The sequence below is a fragment of the Haemaphysalis longicornis genome, unplaced genomic scaffold, assembly GCF_048455015.1.
Source record: "Haemaphysalis longicornis isolate Haplotype H1 unplaced genomic scaffold, Haemaphysalis longicornis Haplotype H1 scaffold_8, whole genome shotgun sequence".
Classification (NCBI taxonomy): domain Eukaryota; kingdom Metazoa; phylum Arthropoda; class Arachnida; order Ixodida; family Ixodidae; genus Haemaphysalis; species Haemaphysalis longicornis.
Genome location: NW_027526445.1, coordinates 82,754,089 through 82,771,355, shown reverse-complemented (window position 1 = coordinate 82,771,355; position 17,267 = coordinate 82,754,089). Strand labels below are relative to the sequence as shown.

The 17,267-nt window shown below is 42.1% G+C and overlaps 1 protein-coding gene across 1 annotated transcript; it reads right to left on the bottom strand.

Annotated features, from left to right (window-relative positions):
* Positions 1-712: 712 nt before the first annotated feature.
* On the bottom strand, positions 713-8,414 carry LOC144149006 (U20-hexatoxin-Hi1a-like). Its single transcript, XM_077680533.1, has 5 exons — positions 8,260-8,414; positions 6,405-6,461; positions 5,411-5,441; positions 2,410-2,667; positions 713-1,200 (listed from the first exon to the last, which is right to left on the bottom strand). The coding sequence occupies exons 2-5, from the start codon at positions 6,432-6,434 to the stop codon at positions 875-877; spliced, it is 645 nt and encodes a 214-aa protein (XP_077536659.1). The 5' UTR covers positions 6,435-6,461; positions 8,260-8,414; the 3' UTR covers positions 713-874.
* Between the last annotated feature and the right edge of the window lie 8,853 nt (positions 8,415-17,267).

Sequence of the window (17,267 nt, the reverse complement as noted above, 5' to 3'; positions counted from 1 at the left end):
CCAACAAGAACATGCCGGTCACGCTGTTAGTAATGAGTCGTTAGGGAAGCTATATGTCTTGTTACGGCACAAGTTCCGTAAAGACACATGCAGAGAGCCATAATCTGGATATAAAAAAAACGTAAGCAGATGACGCTCAAGAGGAAAAAACAAAAACACGCTACCCTAGGCCCACCTCATGCAAGAAACAAGACGCCCTGCTGGCTTTATTGATTTTTGTTGTGAAAATTGCCATGACCTTTTCGCAACATCTTGAGCGGAAAACAGTTAATTTACACATACCGAATACTATTGGCGGGAGATATCAAATGCAACCGTAGGGTGGCCACACCATAGCGCAGCTCCAATGAAAGCACTCCCTCAAGGTCCCGTGCCTCTTCAGCTAGCCAGGTTTGGCGAAGCTAAGTTCGTTCTGGCAGATTGGCGACTTCCTGATTTACCGAATAACGGAAAGGCTTACCCGCTTTGGCACTTCTGTTGCTCAAAGAGAGGGGATTTCATGTTTGTGTCCCAACCACGTCATGTCTGGCTTCAAGGCACGAAATTATTTGGTTTTCACAAATTAGGTAATTAAAACAATTTATTCAAGGTATTGAAATTAAAGCAAAATGAAAATGAACAAATATTTCTAGGAATGTCAAAAGGATGTAAGTAAATTTATGTTAGACCACGTATTATAAAAACATAGAACACGTTTGACATACAGAGCAAATAGGTCAAGCAATATGGTTTATTCAAAATTTGTTAAGCAGTTGAATTGTACGCGTTACAGGCAGGCATGTCGTTATAGGCGTTTTTCACCCGCAAGCAATGACGCCATCTTCGTAGCATCAAGTTCTCCTTTTAACGACCCAAATGAGAATGATCGTGTTTTTTATTTGCCAAGCCTGGAAGTCCGAGTGTTCTGAGACGATGAAGAGGCATCCTGCTCGGAGGTCTCATCTTTGTGAGTGGGGTCACCATGGGAAGACGACTCTCCTCCGTGTGTGGAATCATCATGGTGTGCACCTGGTTGACGAAGAAAAATGTCGCGACCGCACGTGAAGGTGGAAAGGTCAGTTGAGCACCCGCCAATTCTTTCGTATCCATACTGGTTTCCGGTTTCCTCGTGCACGCACCAGTGGTGGGTGCTGTTGCACTGCATTGGGTCAAACTCGCCGGTTGTTGAATTGCAGCGGGGTTCGCTACGTCTGTCGAACTCTGCAAGGAGGCAAATACCAACCAAACATTTACATGGTGGGTTGAGAATGTTATGTTAATTCTGTGTATGTAAATACAACTGTTGATACATCGTCAGCCATTTAAAATTAATGTTAAAGTGAACTCAACTGTCTCCTTCTATCAGCTCACTCGCAAGGGTAGACTGCGAGTAGCAGGCAGTGTTCATGGCGCTGTTGTTGCTTTAACGAAGGAAGCCTTCAGTTTAGCCATGAACACATGGAATCCCAGGCAGCGGTCTACGTCACATGAACCTCAGTCGTCTGCCCACTATCAGTTATTTATGACAATGTCCCTAAAAATTTTGCGCACTTAAAACAAAAACAGAGCGCCCCGAAAGCGTTATTCTACGGTTAGCGTTCAATGTATACACAGTGCATGTCACATGCCTATGATAATGAGTTGTAACATCGTAACCTGGTGGGGCATCTTGGAACGATAAATCTCCACCAAGTGATGTTCGAGAGTGTTGTTAAATTGTAGAAGCCTTTATTGAGTTCAGTGGTCTGGTTACCAGTAGATGACAAGACGGGATCACTATGTACTCAAAATTATTCAATTTACTTCGACATGTATTTGTGCAAAGGAGAATTGAACGCCGGTATCATGCCATGCCGACAAAGTGCTGCTTATTGGGCCGGACACAAAACATTTAGCTACATAATTAAAGAGTTGCGTCTTTGTATAGGCAACACCATCTGTGAGTTTCGAGTGGAAAAGGCAGGAACGTTGTTGGGTTATTGGCGGCTAACCGAACACCCTAATTTAGGCTTTTCAACTGCTTTCCTTCTGGAAACGTAGAAAAATCTTGTCTAGCATGTTTTTTGCGATCTTGGGTGTACAGTACCAACCAAAAGCGGCCAATGGTTCAGCCTGTGGCCAGCGTTTGAGTTAGACGTAGACAAAATATTTTCGACATCAATGGGCTCCATATATGCGGAACGCTCTGAACTAGTCGCTGCGTTAACATATAGATTGCCCTTAATATTAAAAATGTATTTGTAACACAAAGCAACCAAGTTGATGTTATTAGCCAATCCTGTTCGAAAAAAAATTATTGGGAAATTATTGGGAAAGCAAAGTTGTTACCTTCAGAGACAGTCAACCAATGTCTTCGGTAGAATAAAGGGTGTTACATGAGGTGCATTGTATTTGAACGTCCGAAATGTTTTTCGAATGGCACAGATTTACCTCTGTTGTTCTCCCAATCATGGTGCGTACGAATGCAGTTGCAGGACAACAGTTTCCTGGATGGCCCCTTTATTTGACCAAATTGGCGGTCGTAGCAGGCACAGTAAGGGCGGCCTCCTCCAATAGCATCACCAAAGCATTGCAGCGGACGGTATTCGCCATGTTCATCGCAATCAGGAACCACAATACCAGTCACGTTGTGCGTTGACGTGAGCACTTCATCACGGCGCTGCTCGCAGTCACTCCGTTGCGTCGGTGCTGAGACACGTAAAAGAGCATTGGTGGCGAAACCCTTACATGGCTCCTTTACCAAAAATAGTACTCCTCTCGGCCCACGATGACATGGAAAGGGACGTTGGTTTGCCGCCAACTCCACATACTGCTTCGAGGAGTTTGGCCACTAAAAATGGCGAGTGCAGTCGGAAATTCACCACCAATTTACATATTCTCCTAAGCCCTGGACGTCCACACACAAGGCACGGTAAAATATCGGGGTGTTCGGTGTCGTGCCTTGCATCCATTTTGGTTGATCTAATAGCGTTGACCCTAACGACGCCTCGGTAATTTGGAGGCCACAGAAGTATGCTTTTAATGTAGTGGGGGACCCGATGAAGAAGTTCAAATATGAACAAAGAGTTCTGAGTGCGCCATCGCTAAGTCCACATCCACGACATCTGCAGACTCGCCTATGAAATTTCAGGTAAATTTACTGAAAGAAAGACCACAAGCGGGATTGCAGTTAGGCAAATGAGAGGATCAACTTAAACATCGACTTAGGAACGGGAGGCCGAACAAATACAGTGAGAGGTGGTGTGTGAACTTCAAAAGGGTACACAAAGCTTTCGTATTCAGCCGACTAAAAAAAGCGTTATGGGGGAATTCGTGATTTCTTGAACCGGTTAGTACAGCTGTTTCTGTAATGGTAATAGCTTCTAACAAGAGCATCTTTAGAGATAACGTGTTCGAGCGCAGTTTCTCGGGTGATGATACTTTTATGAATAAGATTAAAATCTCATTACACCGAACCGTCTTACATTAGGCCTTTCGTAGTAAAAAAAAGAAACAACTTGCACTCCGATCATGGTGCTGTCTCGATATAGAACGCTAATAAATTAAAACTTTTATAGGATAGTTGAATATACTCACTGTATTATCAACTACCAATATTGACAATGACCGAGTCGAACGCCTGTATTCCCAACTGTACGTGGGTTCAATCTCTACCGTTATGTCGCACGCCTTGTGCTAGCAATAATTAAGACGCACCCCCTAATTTCCAAGCTTATTGTTCGTAACCGAGCGAGAGCAACAATTAGCGAAACAGCGTACTGCATGTTAGTGGTAGAGAAACCCATTTTAGGAAAGACAGAAGTGCGGTAGGAAAGTCATTTCTCATTACTATGTAGCCTTATTACCGGTAGCATGGTCTGTGTCTTAAAATGTCAAGTTGATCTTCCACGCTTTCGTCCATCTATAAAAAACGCCATGTTGCGCCAAAGTGGAGACGAGTGACAGTAAGCTTGCAGCTATCGAATGACCGCGATAGACAAGATAAGGCAAAGAGGTTCGCTGATCGGAAATATCTTGCAACGAATGTGCATACTTCGAACTTTTTTCGTATGTATTGGCGTATTTGGAGCTTTGATCACGCAATATAGCCTGGTTATCATCAATACTTGACACTCACGTTGTTCCCCACAGGTTTTCGGAAATTGAAGAGGAATACTCGAATGATGGGTTAGTTACTGAAGAACTGCCTCCAAAATTGTAACAGTAGGCATAACGCTGGTTGGTAACAACTATATGAACGTATTTTTTCCAACACGAGCGATGAACTGTTGCCGGCAACGGCGACGAAATATTGATTTAGAAGCTCCATTCATCCACAACAAAGTGCAACACAGTCGCTTATTTGGGCTCAAAGATGTGCATTCCTAATGATCGCCAAGTTTTGTACCATGCTTGACCGAAGCATTGTTCGGCTGGCTGGGTAAAATATGGTTCGCTTGACAAAAGAATGTGACGATTTAATTAAGCTTGGTGATGCACGTAAAATCCCCTAGAAAGGCTTTCTTTAATGAATTTTACGTCAATTTAGGAAAGTTTGCTCCTGAATTTCATGGAAACCTGTATATATACCTTTTTGTTTTGAAAAAAAAATTTAACTGCCTGCGTAGCTGCTTGGAATAAACAAAATTTAAGCGGGCACGATATCATCCTTAATAGCGTTGTTTGGTTTCAACTTACCCATTTATTTAGCATAAATATTAACTTAGAGGTATTTTTACTGTCACCCAGAGTAAAAACTAAGTGTTAAGCACATATACATTGACGCATAAAATTATATGAACACATCGGTGGCCCTGTATATAAAGTTTAATTGCTGGAAGCAACAGGAAACTAAAGACAACTTCTAAAATGTGTATTTTATGCCTCTGCCCGAGCACCAGCTTACTAACAGGTGTCTTTTTGCTTTCAAATGTAACACAGGTGTCAAACCCACAATATTTGTTGTGTAAACCAAGATGGTGATGTTTCTTTTTTTATTGTTTTTATGTCAACCCAAAAAAGCATTACGAATCTTAAGACAGAGACACAAATGAAACTCGCCTACCTAATTGGAACCTTTACGATTTTTACAGAGTATTGGTTAATCGCCGTTGGTTAAAATATTGTTTTAACTACCGCAATCGATTTCGTCACTGGAGTCCTTTTTGGTTGGCTTGTGCTTCAAGATCAATTACTTAAGCTGATGTTAAAGTATAGATGTGGAACTAAATTTTTACGAGTATAGATAGGAACCTGGTTCACTTTGGAATATCTCCGATGACAACGCCACTTTGTTATCATTGTTTTCGTAATAGGAACCGCGTTGAACACCCTTGTTATCGTTTCATTACTGTAAAAAATATCTGATTGTGACACTACAGGTGAGTTTGTATTCTTAAGGACTTGTACACAAATATCACCGCAATTTATGGGTCGCGCAAGTTTCACTTACACGCAGAAGCCAGTCCCATCAGAGCGAATATCTGAAAAAAAAAAGGTTTTTTGGGGAATGGTTATATGTATCGGCTTCATGTATTGAGGATAATTATATATGATTTCTTAAAAATAACTCATATCGGTGCTCAGTTCGCTTTCATAATATCAAGCCCGTGACAAAATTTTTCGTATTTTGTCGAAAAAGTAAATAACCAGCAGGCAGCGTGACAATGACAAACTCGTGAATATGTTGTAATAGTATCTCCTGTAATGGGGAGCAACGAAGTTCAGCAACCGACGTATTGCACTTGTAAAATACTACTAAAATTCCTGCGGAATTTTGCTTGCCCAATACACCTGTTGGCGTTTATTTGTTACGATACAATGGACAGTAGTTTACCTAAACTGTCCAAAATATTAACGACCTAAAATTGAAATGCCTTGCAGATATTGTAGTATGACTTGTCTTAACAGCCTAAACTCCGCAATGGTACATACAAGGTGGTTCATCCACTCAAAGTGACGTTCACACGCCGGCAAGCGAGGTGCGTCTTTGCCACTGCGTAACACTTCCACTGCGGTAACACGTGATGAGGCAAGGGTGAAACGACTGCTTTGCATGCGTTAGATCGAGAAGTGCTGTATGGGCCATCCTTGCTTGCGTGTCCGTTCAAGAGAGTCACGTTTCAAGACGAGGGTGTAACTGCTGCTTCGGCAGCCCTTGCCATCAGTGGAGCTCCGACTGGGCAGCCTGTGCGGGCCCTTCAGCGCAAGAAAACCGATCAACCTAGTCCGCTAGATGACAACGCCATGCGGCACTCTTCAAAATGTCGGGCGAAGGAAAAATTGATGCAAAACTGTGTGCGTATTACTTGTTTCGGCCGTTATAGCTTGGTTACACAAATGCTGAAACTGACCATTTTTGTTCTGGCTTGCCCTGACACTTTGAGACCTTTAACAAAGTTACAATTATCTAGTCAATTTCAAAGATAATTTTGAGACAAACTCACCGCAATCACAACATTGTTAAGATATGGCATCGTTGAATTGTCTCTTCGCTGGGTGTTCTAGGAAAGCATGAGAGTAGAGCATTAGTTAACCCTTCCAAACCTAGCCATCTTTCCTAACCTCGAAAAAAGAGCTCAAGGGTAAAGTCCTGCAATTGATGGGCAGACGACGTTCTTTATTGGTTACTGTGTTATTTCTAACCTCGGAAGTAAAACGATATTTCCATATGTAACCGAGGGAAGTAAACACGTTCCCCTCTAGAGGTCTCCACGGGTTAACATACTTCTGTTTGTTGAATTAAAGAACTATTACTCTACTTATCAAAAATTGATGTGAAGAACCCTCCTTAGGTACAACTGTGGGAACCTATCACGAAGGAGGTGCGTCCTTGAATCTCAACTTAAGCTTATGGTGGCAAATATAACTTTATTCTAATACGTAAGTTCACGGGAAAAATCGGAGGGATATATTATATACCATGGAACCTTTCAGAGGAGTTTGTATATTTGCGCAATATAACAAGCAAAAGTTTATAGTCTACTCTGAGCGGTTAACTCTCATTAGCATTATTTTTGCAATTAAAGAACAGTCTACCGTCTCCCTTCATTTCAAAAACAATGAGGCTACATGTCACTTAAACTGTTATTCCTTGTTAAACATGGTACTGAATATGATGGCAATGTAATGAATTATAACAATTCTAAGCTTCATATGTTGTGAATGTAATCTACATTGCGCTATAGACACAAGCACCGTATATACAATAAATCGTACACCATTGAATCACATATGTTTAGGTGAATGCAGAGTGACATATTTATAACAACTTTTTTTGTTCAGATATAAGCTATTCCTTACAAAGAATAAAGTTCACTTGTCACTTTATCGAAGCATTACCACTTGCAGCCGGTTTATATTGTTTGCGTACAAATGATCGAAATTCTATCAAATTTTGCTACACATCCTGCCTATATATCAAATACAATTGATATAAAAGTGTGAGAAAGTACTTTTTAAAGGCTTGAAAAAACTAATCCCCTCTGCTTTACTTCAGTTGTGCCACACAGCGGGACTCGGGCCAAACAACCGCAAAGTTTCCTACCAACGTCCGCTTGCGCTTCTTATCCGATTACACTAATCTTGATTTCTAGCTCTTACTGTTGCATACAATGATCAGGTAATACTAAACATCAGAGCGACAGCGTGAACCAGCACTCACCAACTTTTTTAAATACGACTAATTTATTAACAAAAACTGCTTCACTGAGCAGATAATATATAGAGTACCCTGGCCCGGTAAGGTTTCTGCCTTTTTGGGAATCAGTAGTAAAAGGAACCGGTAAGATAGTATTTTTTACATTTATATACGCCTACCCCACTGTTTTTCCTTTTTTTTTAGCGGGGTGCACTTAGGTTAACGCTTTGAACTGTTCCTACCGATAAATAAACACTGAAAAACGTAAGGGTTACAAAGTTAAGCGCTGGCCGAACTTCTTGCCTTCGTTGACCTTCTCGTAGTTCAAACAAAAACAACTGCTAGGGCAACGCTGACCTAATTCTTGTGCTTGATTATCTACACAACCGATATCGGCACCCTTCGTTTTACACTTCGGAGGCACTTTATACGGCAGGTTGGGTGTCGTAGCAGCAACTCTATTCGTAGAATAATACCTACGAATACGCCCATGATAATTTATTAAATGTAATAAAGCCGAAATTTTTTAGCGGATGTAAAAAACTCCGAAAACATGAGTAATTTATTAACCGGTAAAAATGACAAAAAAGGGATTTTTGCAAAACAGGTTCATCCTTAAATTCATGAACTAGTTTTGGTGCAGGAAAAACTTACACACTTACGCTTCTGTCACGCAGATACACTGAGAACCGTGCACATGCAGCCGCACTCCCTTTCTAAGACAGCGGTTTTTTGGGTACCAAGGAACGACAAGAAGCGATTGGCTAGGCTTTTAAGAAACGCTACAGAGTCTGCCTTAAAGTATTCTTGTGTCGGCCATGAGAAGGCGACTGGTGGTGAGATATCTTATATAAATGAAGAAGGTCAGAAGTTATATCATTTTACACTTCTCCGTGTTTTTCAACGGGTGGTACTGGGCCTTGAATGGTGATAGGACTGCTCTAATTTTTAGTGGTTTTGGAATAGCATTCAACACGACGCCTCTGGGAAACGCAATCTATCCGGGTGTTTTCGTGAACGCCGAAACGCGGATAAAAACGTTCCGTAACAAACCGCACGGTGTAAAGCTCATCAAGCTATAGCTGTATCAAACAAGAAAATACATGAGCGCCTGAATTAATCGTTAAACATCCGCTGAGCAACCGGTAGAAATAAAACAACACCTGAAAACACAACTACTATGTTCTCAGGAACCCATTCATTGGCCCCACAGAGTATAAATTTTGCCGTTCCATGCGATGAGAAAATAATTTAGTCCCTGTAAATACTCCAGCCATTACTCTGCTTCTTTGTTGTTTATATGTGTACGTATAGTATGTATATGTATATATATATATATATATATATATATATATATATATATATATATATATATATATATATATATACACACACACACACATTTATATTGTGCGCATTAAGAGTGTTTTGCTCTGATATTTATGCCTGGAAGCAACATGACCTTTGTTTAGCTGATAACAGAAACATATACCTGTTGGGCTCCGGCTCGGCTTCGGGCGACTTCGTATCATTTTGTTCCGGCTAACTTCTGGTTTGACTAAACGACATCCCGAATCGGTTATTCTGAACGGCTCGGTGTGTTCAAACTTGAGAAATTGCGAAAAAGATGTTTTGCAGTTGAAAGCGGAGATGATAACTAAATAAAATTTGGGTTTAACATTCAGAAGTGAGGCAGATAATAAAAAAAACATGAAGCAGCAAAGGTTTACCCGCTACCTTCGTGCCCAGATTTTGCTATAGAAGAGACTATACATATTCAGCAAGTTTAATTACTGCCTGTGGGATATATTATCTAACGCTTCCTTTCTTTGTTTTGTCGAAATCACAATCTCCTCTGAAGAATCACCCATCACCCTGATCGGTAAACCTTGAAAGTTAGGCCTGGATGCCGTCGAGTCCCCTGCTTACATTCGCAATGAATATGTTTAAATCCAAGCGGTGTAGTCATTTCATTAGTTGTACTGAACAAAAATATTTCTACAGCACGCAAAAAATTTTCTGCCTGTAAATTCGATTGTTTGGAAACCTCGAATAATTGGTTATGAGCTGCCAGTGAAGTGTGCGGGCTGACATTTTGTTAAAAATTGGTTTTATTTAACGATCACTCACGTTTGATTACTCGGGTGATTGGGATGCATTTTGATGTATATATTGTTGTGCGTGTCACTGTGAATACGTCTCTGTTACGCCTGACAACCGTACCCCTTCCGTCCGCTCAGCTCCGAAACCTTGTAAATGATTATGCGAGTACAAGCAGAAGGGTGATTAGGCTGACGTTGTTGTGGGTTGAACGAAATGAAAAAAAAAACGGAAAGTATGCTGGGGATGTCATAGAGCTCAGCACAAATTCAACCACCATACAGGACCTAGCGGGAAAGAGACAGTAGAGGCCAAAAGAAGATGTGGAGTTGATGGAGATACTCATAAAACGGCAGATAATACAATCTTCAGGACTCGCTCTTTAGTATGTCCAAGGTATAATGGCAGGCTCCCGTCTGGAAGTACAACAACTCGCTGACCAGCAGTGAGTGCATGCATATTCTCCATTTCCGAAACATCTTCCGCTCCTTCTCACAGTTTTCTGCAAAGCTATATAAGAAATGTGTTCGAAATGTTTGTGACAGGAAAATCATGTAGCTGTACTCTGATGAAGGCAAGTCCCGTTGCCGCTACGTAACTAAACCTTGTTCGTTATTGTTCCTGCTGTGTATCCGACTCTTTACTTATACTATTTCTGCGCGCTTTGTGAGTTTAATCTTTCTCGAGATTTATATATATATATATATAGATATATGTATATGTATATATATATATATATATATATATATATATATATATATATAGAGAGAGAGAGAGAGAGAGAGAGAGAGATCATGAGGTTCGATTGGCCAGTATAAAAATAGTGAAAGAAGTCGACTGACACGTTTCCCGTTTTTGTTGCCAACAGTTTCGGAGTTAGAAACTCCTTCTTCAGGGCTGTATTTTAATTTCTCACATTGCGTCTTTATACAAAAACTTCTGTGAGGGAGGGTTACTTCCCTCATCCCTGCAGGAGAGGTCGCGGGTGAGGGGTGTTTCAAACAGTTTGAGCAAGTGAGACATTCCTATTGGCTAGAAAGGTGGAAGGTGAGGGAAGGGGAAAGAACACGGACGAAAAGGCAGCACGAAAACACGTAACAAGAGGCACACAAGCAAACACAATATCAAAAACAAGAGTGAGTCCTGCGCGCTCCGCAAATGGTGTAAAAGTAGTCAGCGGGAGAAAAAAAAAAGGGGGAGGGGGTGAAGGGAGACGGACATAAGATGGCGGCACAGGCATGGATCTTCGATTCGGTCAAACTCCCAAGGCCGCATGCATGCACGGCCCGCCCAGTCGACGCATGGTCCCCGCGCCATACTCGGAATTTTCTGTCCCATTTTCGGTTTTGTTTTACTACTGGTTAAACCTACAGAAGCTCGCGTCTTGGCGCCGCTTCGACGAAACCGAGTGGTGCAGCCAAACTTTGCTATATATATATATATATATATAAAAATATATATATATATATATATATTTATTAGTATAAGTAATGAGTCGGATACACAGCAAGAACAATAACAAACAAGGTTTACTTACGTAGCGGCAAGGGGACTTGCCTTCATGATAGTATAGTTACATGATTTTGCAGTCCCAAACATTTGGTTTTGTCGTGCCAAACATTTATCACAACAGCAAAACCATGTAACTGTACTCTGATGAAGGCAAGTCCCGTTGCCGCTACGTAACTAAACCTTGTTCGTTATTGTTCTTGCTGTGTATCCGACTCTTTACTTATACTATTTCTGCGCGCTTTGTGAGTTTAATCTTTCTCGAGATTTATATATATATAGATATATGTATATGTATATATATATATATATATATATATATATATATATATATATATATATATATATATATATATATATATATATATATATATATATATATATATATATATATATATATTTTATACATACATGTATATCTGTAGATAATATATATGTATCCCTCTGTGTATCTAATGAATGCTCAGGAACAGTCGCCGCAATCAGCTGCGTTTGCATGGTTGGTATTTTTCGACAGGTGTGCCACAGTTACCTTGTAGTATTCGAACAAGGGCTAGCAATCCGAATCAATCTGGTGATGCAGCACCACTGGTTTCGGTCGTCACATTATACATGCGAAACCGTTTTACTAGTCACATATTCTGCGGTGACAGCCTCTATCCAAGCAGCAATAGTAGCAATTCGGTAAATGTACACTCTCACAAACGACGACGATTTACATTCCTCAATATTAAGAAATCTGCTGTAGGCAAATTTAAATACTTTTAAGACACAGGTGTTAAATAAGTTAAAATTTACATCGGAGAATGCATAAACATCGACTGGTTGCCTCTGTTTGGCTTTTGAGGATATGGTTAAAAAATATGTGCAATTAAATGTTAATCCATTTTCAACTTATAACAGTTTATTTTGTTTCAGCCAGGCGGTATTACCTAAAGCAGTCAAACACAATAGGACGCGGCTTAGTCAACGCGCATCTCTAATAACAGATTGAAGATTTTTTATTTAATGTTTAAGACTGTCCATATAAAAATTAAGTTTTTTGTTTAGTTTGTTGCTTTTGCAAAGAAACAAACTACTTCAAACAATCAGCGTCTATTGATGGACCGGAAAAATGTGTGCGAATCTCTCTTTCTTTGTAGTGAACCGCAGGCTCAGCTGCTTAAGAACTGTTTAGTCCGGCATCACAAGTCCACCACGTGGTCCATATCAGAGATTCCTTGTATTCATTGCCAACTTTCGTCGGCGCTGTAACCGCCTCAGTGGTCACATTTTGTTTTAATTCACCGTGCCTGCATGTCAGTTGCGTTTTTTTTTATTGCCCACTGGTACTAGAAGTTTCACTCCGTAAATCCCACAGCATTCGTTTTGTGCCACCTTGAGGTGGCTGCACCCTTCATTTTAAAATGCGCAGCTTGGGTGGAAAGATTGGCGGAAAGTGCAAGTAAAAATATTGTGTTACAGAAACCACGGATGAGCGCGTTAGCGAGTACCGTTAGCGAGTTAACAAGGCAGTTAGGGATTCGCGATTCGACAGGCGGTGTTTCTTCAAACGTTAGTACCATTGCTGAGCGGGCTAGCTAAGTAAGCTCTCTCCTTACGCTTTCTCCACTTTCTTGAGCTCTTGCTGTTCTCTTACACCCTCCGATGACTGATTTACACTTAAAGAGTACCTATGTCTAGCCAACATTCCACAAAAAATAACAAAAATTACTGCCTGTACCGCGTCGATGCTGAGCTACATTTTTTGCAAAGCCAACGAATTGCTGATTGTGCCACAGTGGCTCGTGGCTTTCATTCGCGAAGCGTTGGGCGTGACGACTGCCGAGGGTGCATTGCTACGACGTGCGCGCCTTGCTTCCTTCGCAGGGACGCCCGCTTCGATATGCAATAATCAAAGTAAAACTTAAGCGGAATCACGGTTTGAAATGTGCGAAGATCTTCATCCCACCAAACCTTAGACAAACGTACGACACATGCAAACCCAAGACAATGACAAAAATTAAATGCCCTTTATAATTGAGGACCGATTCGGCTCAACCTTGGCTAACATTTTCATGGAAAGCACGTGCACATTCCGAAGCGGCAGAAGGGTTTGCCTAAATAATACGTAAACACGCGAGGACCTAGCGATTTGGTCCAAAAAATAGGTTTATTGCAAAACCACTAAAGGCTCAATCCCATAGCTGCATTAAATCGACGTATTCGCGGACGACGTACGCCTCGAGCGCCATACACCGCTGCCATAACGCCGACCTACGATGCCAGATAGGGCGAGTAACAACATAAACACCGCATAGCGTATGTAAGCCCAGCCATTGTCTGCCGTATGCTTATGCAAAAGGCTATGGCCAAGCGTACTCCAACGCGCCACGCAGTGTGGCTAAACAACCCGAGACTCAGCTTTCTGGTGGCCAGTTCAACTACATATAAACTGCATAAACGAACAATGCGGATTTTCAATAAATTGCATATATTTGATACATAAACAAATGGAACAGTACTCTCTACATTGAAAAGATCTGTTCATTAGTACCCTTACTTGGCAGGCGCTAAACCATCTTTATATTTGGAACACGGGTCCGAAGCTCACCCTGAAGTTTGCCGAAACATGGCCGCCACCTTAATGCCAAGCCAGAATATAAGGTAAAGATAAGATTAACCATTTTTCGGCCATCAGGCACAAATTTAAGCCGCTAAACAAACAGTAGGCACGTTTTATGGCAATAACTGGCTATATCTTTACTGCGTATTCTATGCTTTGTATCACTTTTATCAGCGCATTCATGTTTGACGAATAAATATGACTGAAATATCAAGCAAAAAGGAATAAGGGTGACGCGCCAATTCACCGCCGGTATTTTTTCTGGAGCGTAAGTCGTATGGTAGTAATTTCCAACGTTTCAATCGAACACACCTTGATGACTACTTTTAAACTTCGTTGCTTGCGCAGGATAGCTTACCTATTACCGTGCACCTGCACTGCAGCCCCCCCCCCCCCCCCCCCCCCCACTGCAGACCTGCCTACGAAACGAATAAACCCGTCCCGGAAACCCATCTTAAGTTTACTACTCATTACTTGTCCTGGAGCGCCTGCTGCCGATTTTAACTTGTCGTCAGCCTGCCATGTCATGTTGCATGAGGCATTGCAGGGCATGATCCGCTACCTTTGTATGTATATTATTCGTCAATTCAGCACAAACAAATGTCCGACACATTTTGCGAGTGCTAACGCATAACCAGATTCTTGTTTATGTGTGTTGTGATACTTTCACTAAACATTGTTAGGGGTTCTACCTGTCGGCGTCTCCTGTCGTCGTCGTCATGACTTGCAGTCACTGAAATATTAAAACACCGCGACACTCTTTTTCCCACGCCTCGCAGTACAACACAACGAACACTAAATGAGTAGTTTATAATGGATAGGCCCGGTGGAAAAAAAAACTAACATGGTTTAAAACTTTGTTGAACGCTCCTTGTTTGCTGTAGAAATCTTCAAATACAAACAGTAGCTGTTTGTAGACGGGTTATAATTTGTGTTACACTCAAGAACCCACATGCTTCCGACGCTGGGACTCCTCGGGTCGGGTGGTCTGTCTACGAAAGGAAATACATACTGGCCTGCTGGCGGTGCCTCGCAGATCAGTGAGGGTGAGCCCTCAGTGCGTGGCAGTGGGCATTGTACTGCGTCCGCGTTGACCCCAGCCTCTACCACAAATTGTGGAAAGAGGGTCGTGCTAATTGCTTAAATCCCGTTTAACACAACAGAGGGCGCCTCCACCTCAGCAATCGCGCGATTGCTGAGCAATCGCGCAATCGCCCAGCTGCTTCCGCTCAAAAAGCATTCGACGTTGCCAGTGGCCGCCGTGAACGGCAAAAATAAATACTGAGACACTGGAAGAAAAGTTCATAGATATTTTTTTTTCGCGCGCAAAAAAAGAGAAAACAGTTGATGCAGGGAAGCAAGAACGCATCGCGGTATTTTTCTCCGACGCGAACCGGCATTGTGCGGCCGCCAAGATCTAGCATGAGCCGTCACTGTGAGCTGTGGAATATCTTCAATGCTCGAACAGCCTTACAATACACGTGGCAATGTACAGAACTTTCATCTCTGTGGGCGTATACGCGGACGAATATCGGCTGATTGCGAACCTCGCTTGAAACCAACAAAGCGAGTCTTGGTCTTGCGATGCTCCTGTTTGCTATTTTTTCCTATCTCAGTGCGTTTTGTGCAATGTTGTCAGTAACAGTAGCTCCTAGTTTGCTTCTGAATTTATGTGTGGCTCGCGGCATAACTAGGCTTACTGCAGGTTTAGGAGGACCTTTGTTAAGCTGTAGAAGCTAGCTAACCTGCGATAAGAAGTTTTGCAGCCTGAGAACATTGGGGGAAGCTAGCTTAGCGATTTCAAAAAATTTTTATTTCACGGCCTAGCCCAGCTTATATGGTGTAACAAGCCCGACGAAGTGGAAGTGTTTCGTTCTTGGTTTTCTGGCAAAACACAAGCGCAAATTCTTAGTCTCGGCGTCAGTGAAACTATCATAAATTTTGGAACGAAGACGACCTGAAAACTTCCAGTACTCATCCGCGAATTTCGTGAGAGGGGCTACATGGCAGCTAACAATAAATCTTAAGGTTTTCGCATAGATCCAAGTCTAAGTACTGCTACACGGTTTATATGCCCCCTGGGTCAGAAGCAGTTGTTTATAATAACACCACAGACACATTGCCACCGGCGATATCCCGCAAGTTATCTGGTAGCAACATCCGGCCCATGTGAAGCGCGCGTCTCCTTCAGCTTGAAGAATACAACGAATGTCGGCGCGTAATTTCAAATCTCGGGTGAGGATTCACCAGTCTACACTAGTCCGGAGTTCTCGGTGGTCGCTCCGTTGGTGAGTTACAGAAGCTATTATGACAAGTCATGGTGTCTTTGAGCCGGAGACGACTGCTTTAGTGATGCTTTTTTTCTTCCAATGGACATTCGAGACACTGCGCTGTAGTGTCTTCAACCCCGTTGTTTGAAGGCATTGTATCGCCCGTGCGGCTGTAACTTGTCTCGCAGCTCGCAATGACGGCTTGTGCTGGAGATCTTCATAGCTACAGAATGACGATGTGCGTTGTACTAGGAAAAGACGATTCGTTCTTGCTTCCTTGCATAAACCGTCTTGTTCGCGCGTAAAAGAAATCTAAACTTTTTTCCAGCGCCCCAGCATTTACTTTTGCCGCTAACGGCGGCCACTGGCAAAGTCGACTGCTTTTTGTGCGGCGGCAGCTGGCAAGTAGCAGACGACGCGCTGCCGCCTAATGACGCGATGAGCGTTACGAGATCTGTACCCTCCTCATGCGCGCAATGCGCATGCGCGCTGTTTTCACGCAGCGCCGCTAGTATGGTCTAGTAGTACCTCACGACACTCGCTCCCTTGTTCCCACTAAGTGGGACCGAGATAGTACATTCGCACGTTCTTGGCTAGTGCTGAACATGGCGTGTATTTTCTGCAAGGCGAAGCCCAACAAGAAAGTATTTCTCCCCACACATGTAAACAAAATTGAGTGTAGTTAGTTATTGCACCTCATCAGTTTAAAAAAAATTATTATGGTTAAGTTTGAAACAGCGGGCAAGGATAAATATTCCTGGTCAATAAACTCTCTTAGAATAAACTATCATTATTCAAGGGTACATAGCTGCTTAATATTTATTGCATAAAGCCGCCATTACGAGAGCCGAGAGTAAACTAAATTCTGATTTTTTTCTTTCCAACAGTTACATCTGTAGGTATCGGTTTAGCCAGGACTACCTGGATGCGTTCTTCAGCTGTATAGATGACATAGATAGAAGAACTAATAAACAATCCTCCTCGCAGTTGGATATCCTTTGTACAGTGTTCTCATTTGTGCCAACTTCCAAACAGTAGCCACAAAGTTGCCATTCCAGACCTTGTCGAATTTTGACGCTTGCACTCCAGCGTGCTCACAGCTTCAAGTGTGATGACGAAGTTGCATTACCAGAGCACGGTGCCAGTAATGGTGTAGCTTAATACGAAAGGTCCTGCCTATGCTAAT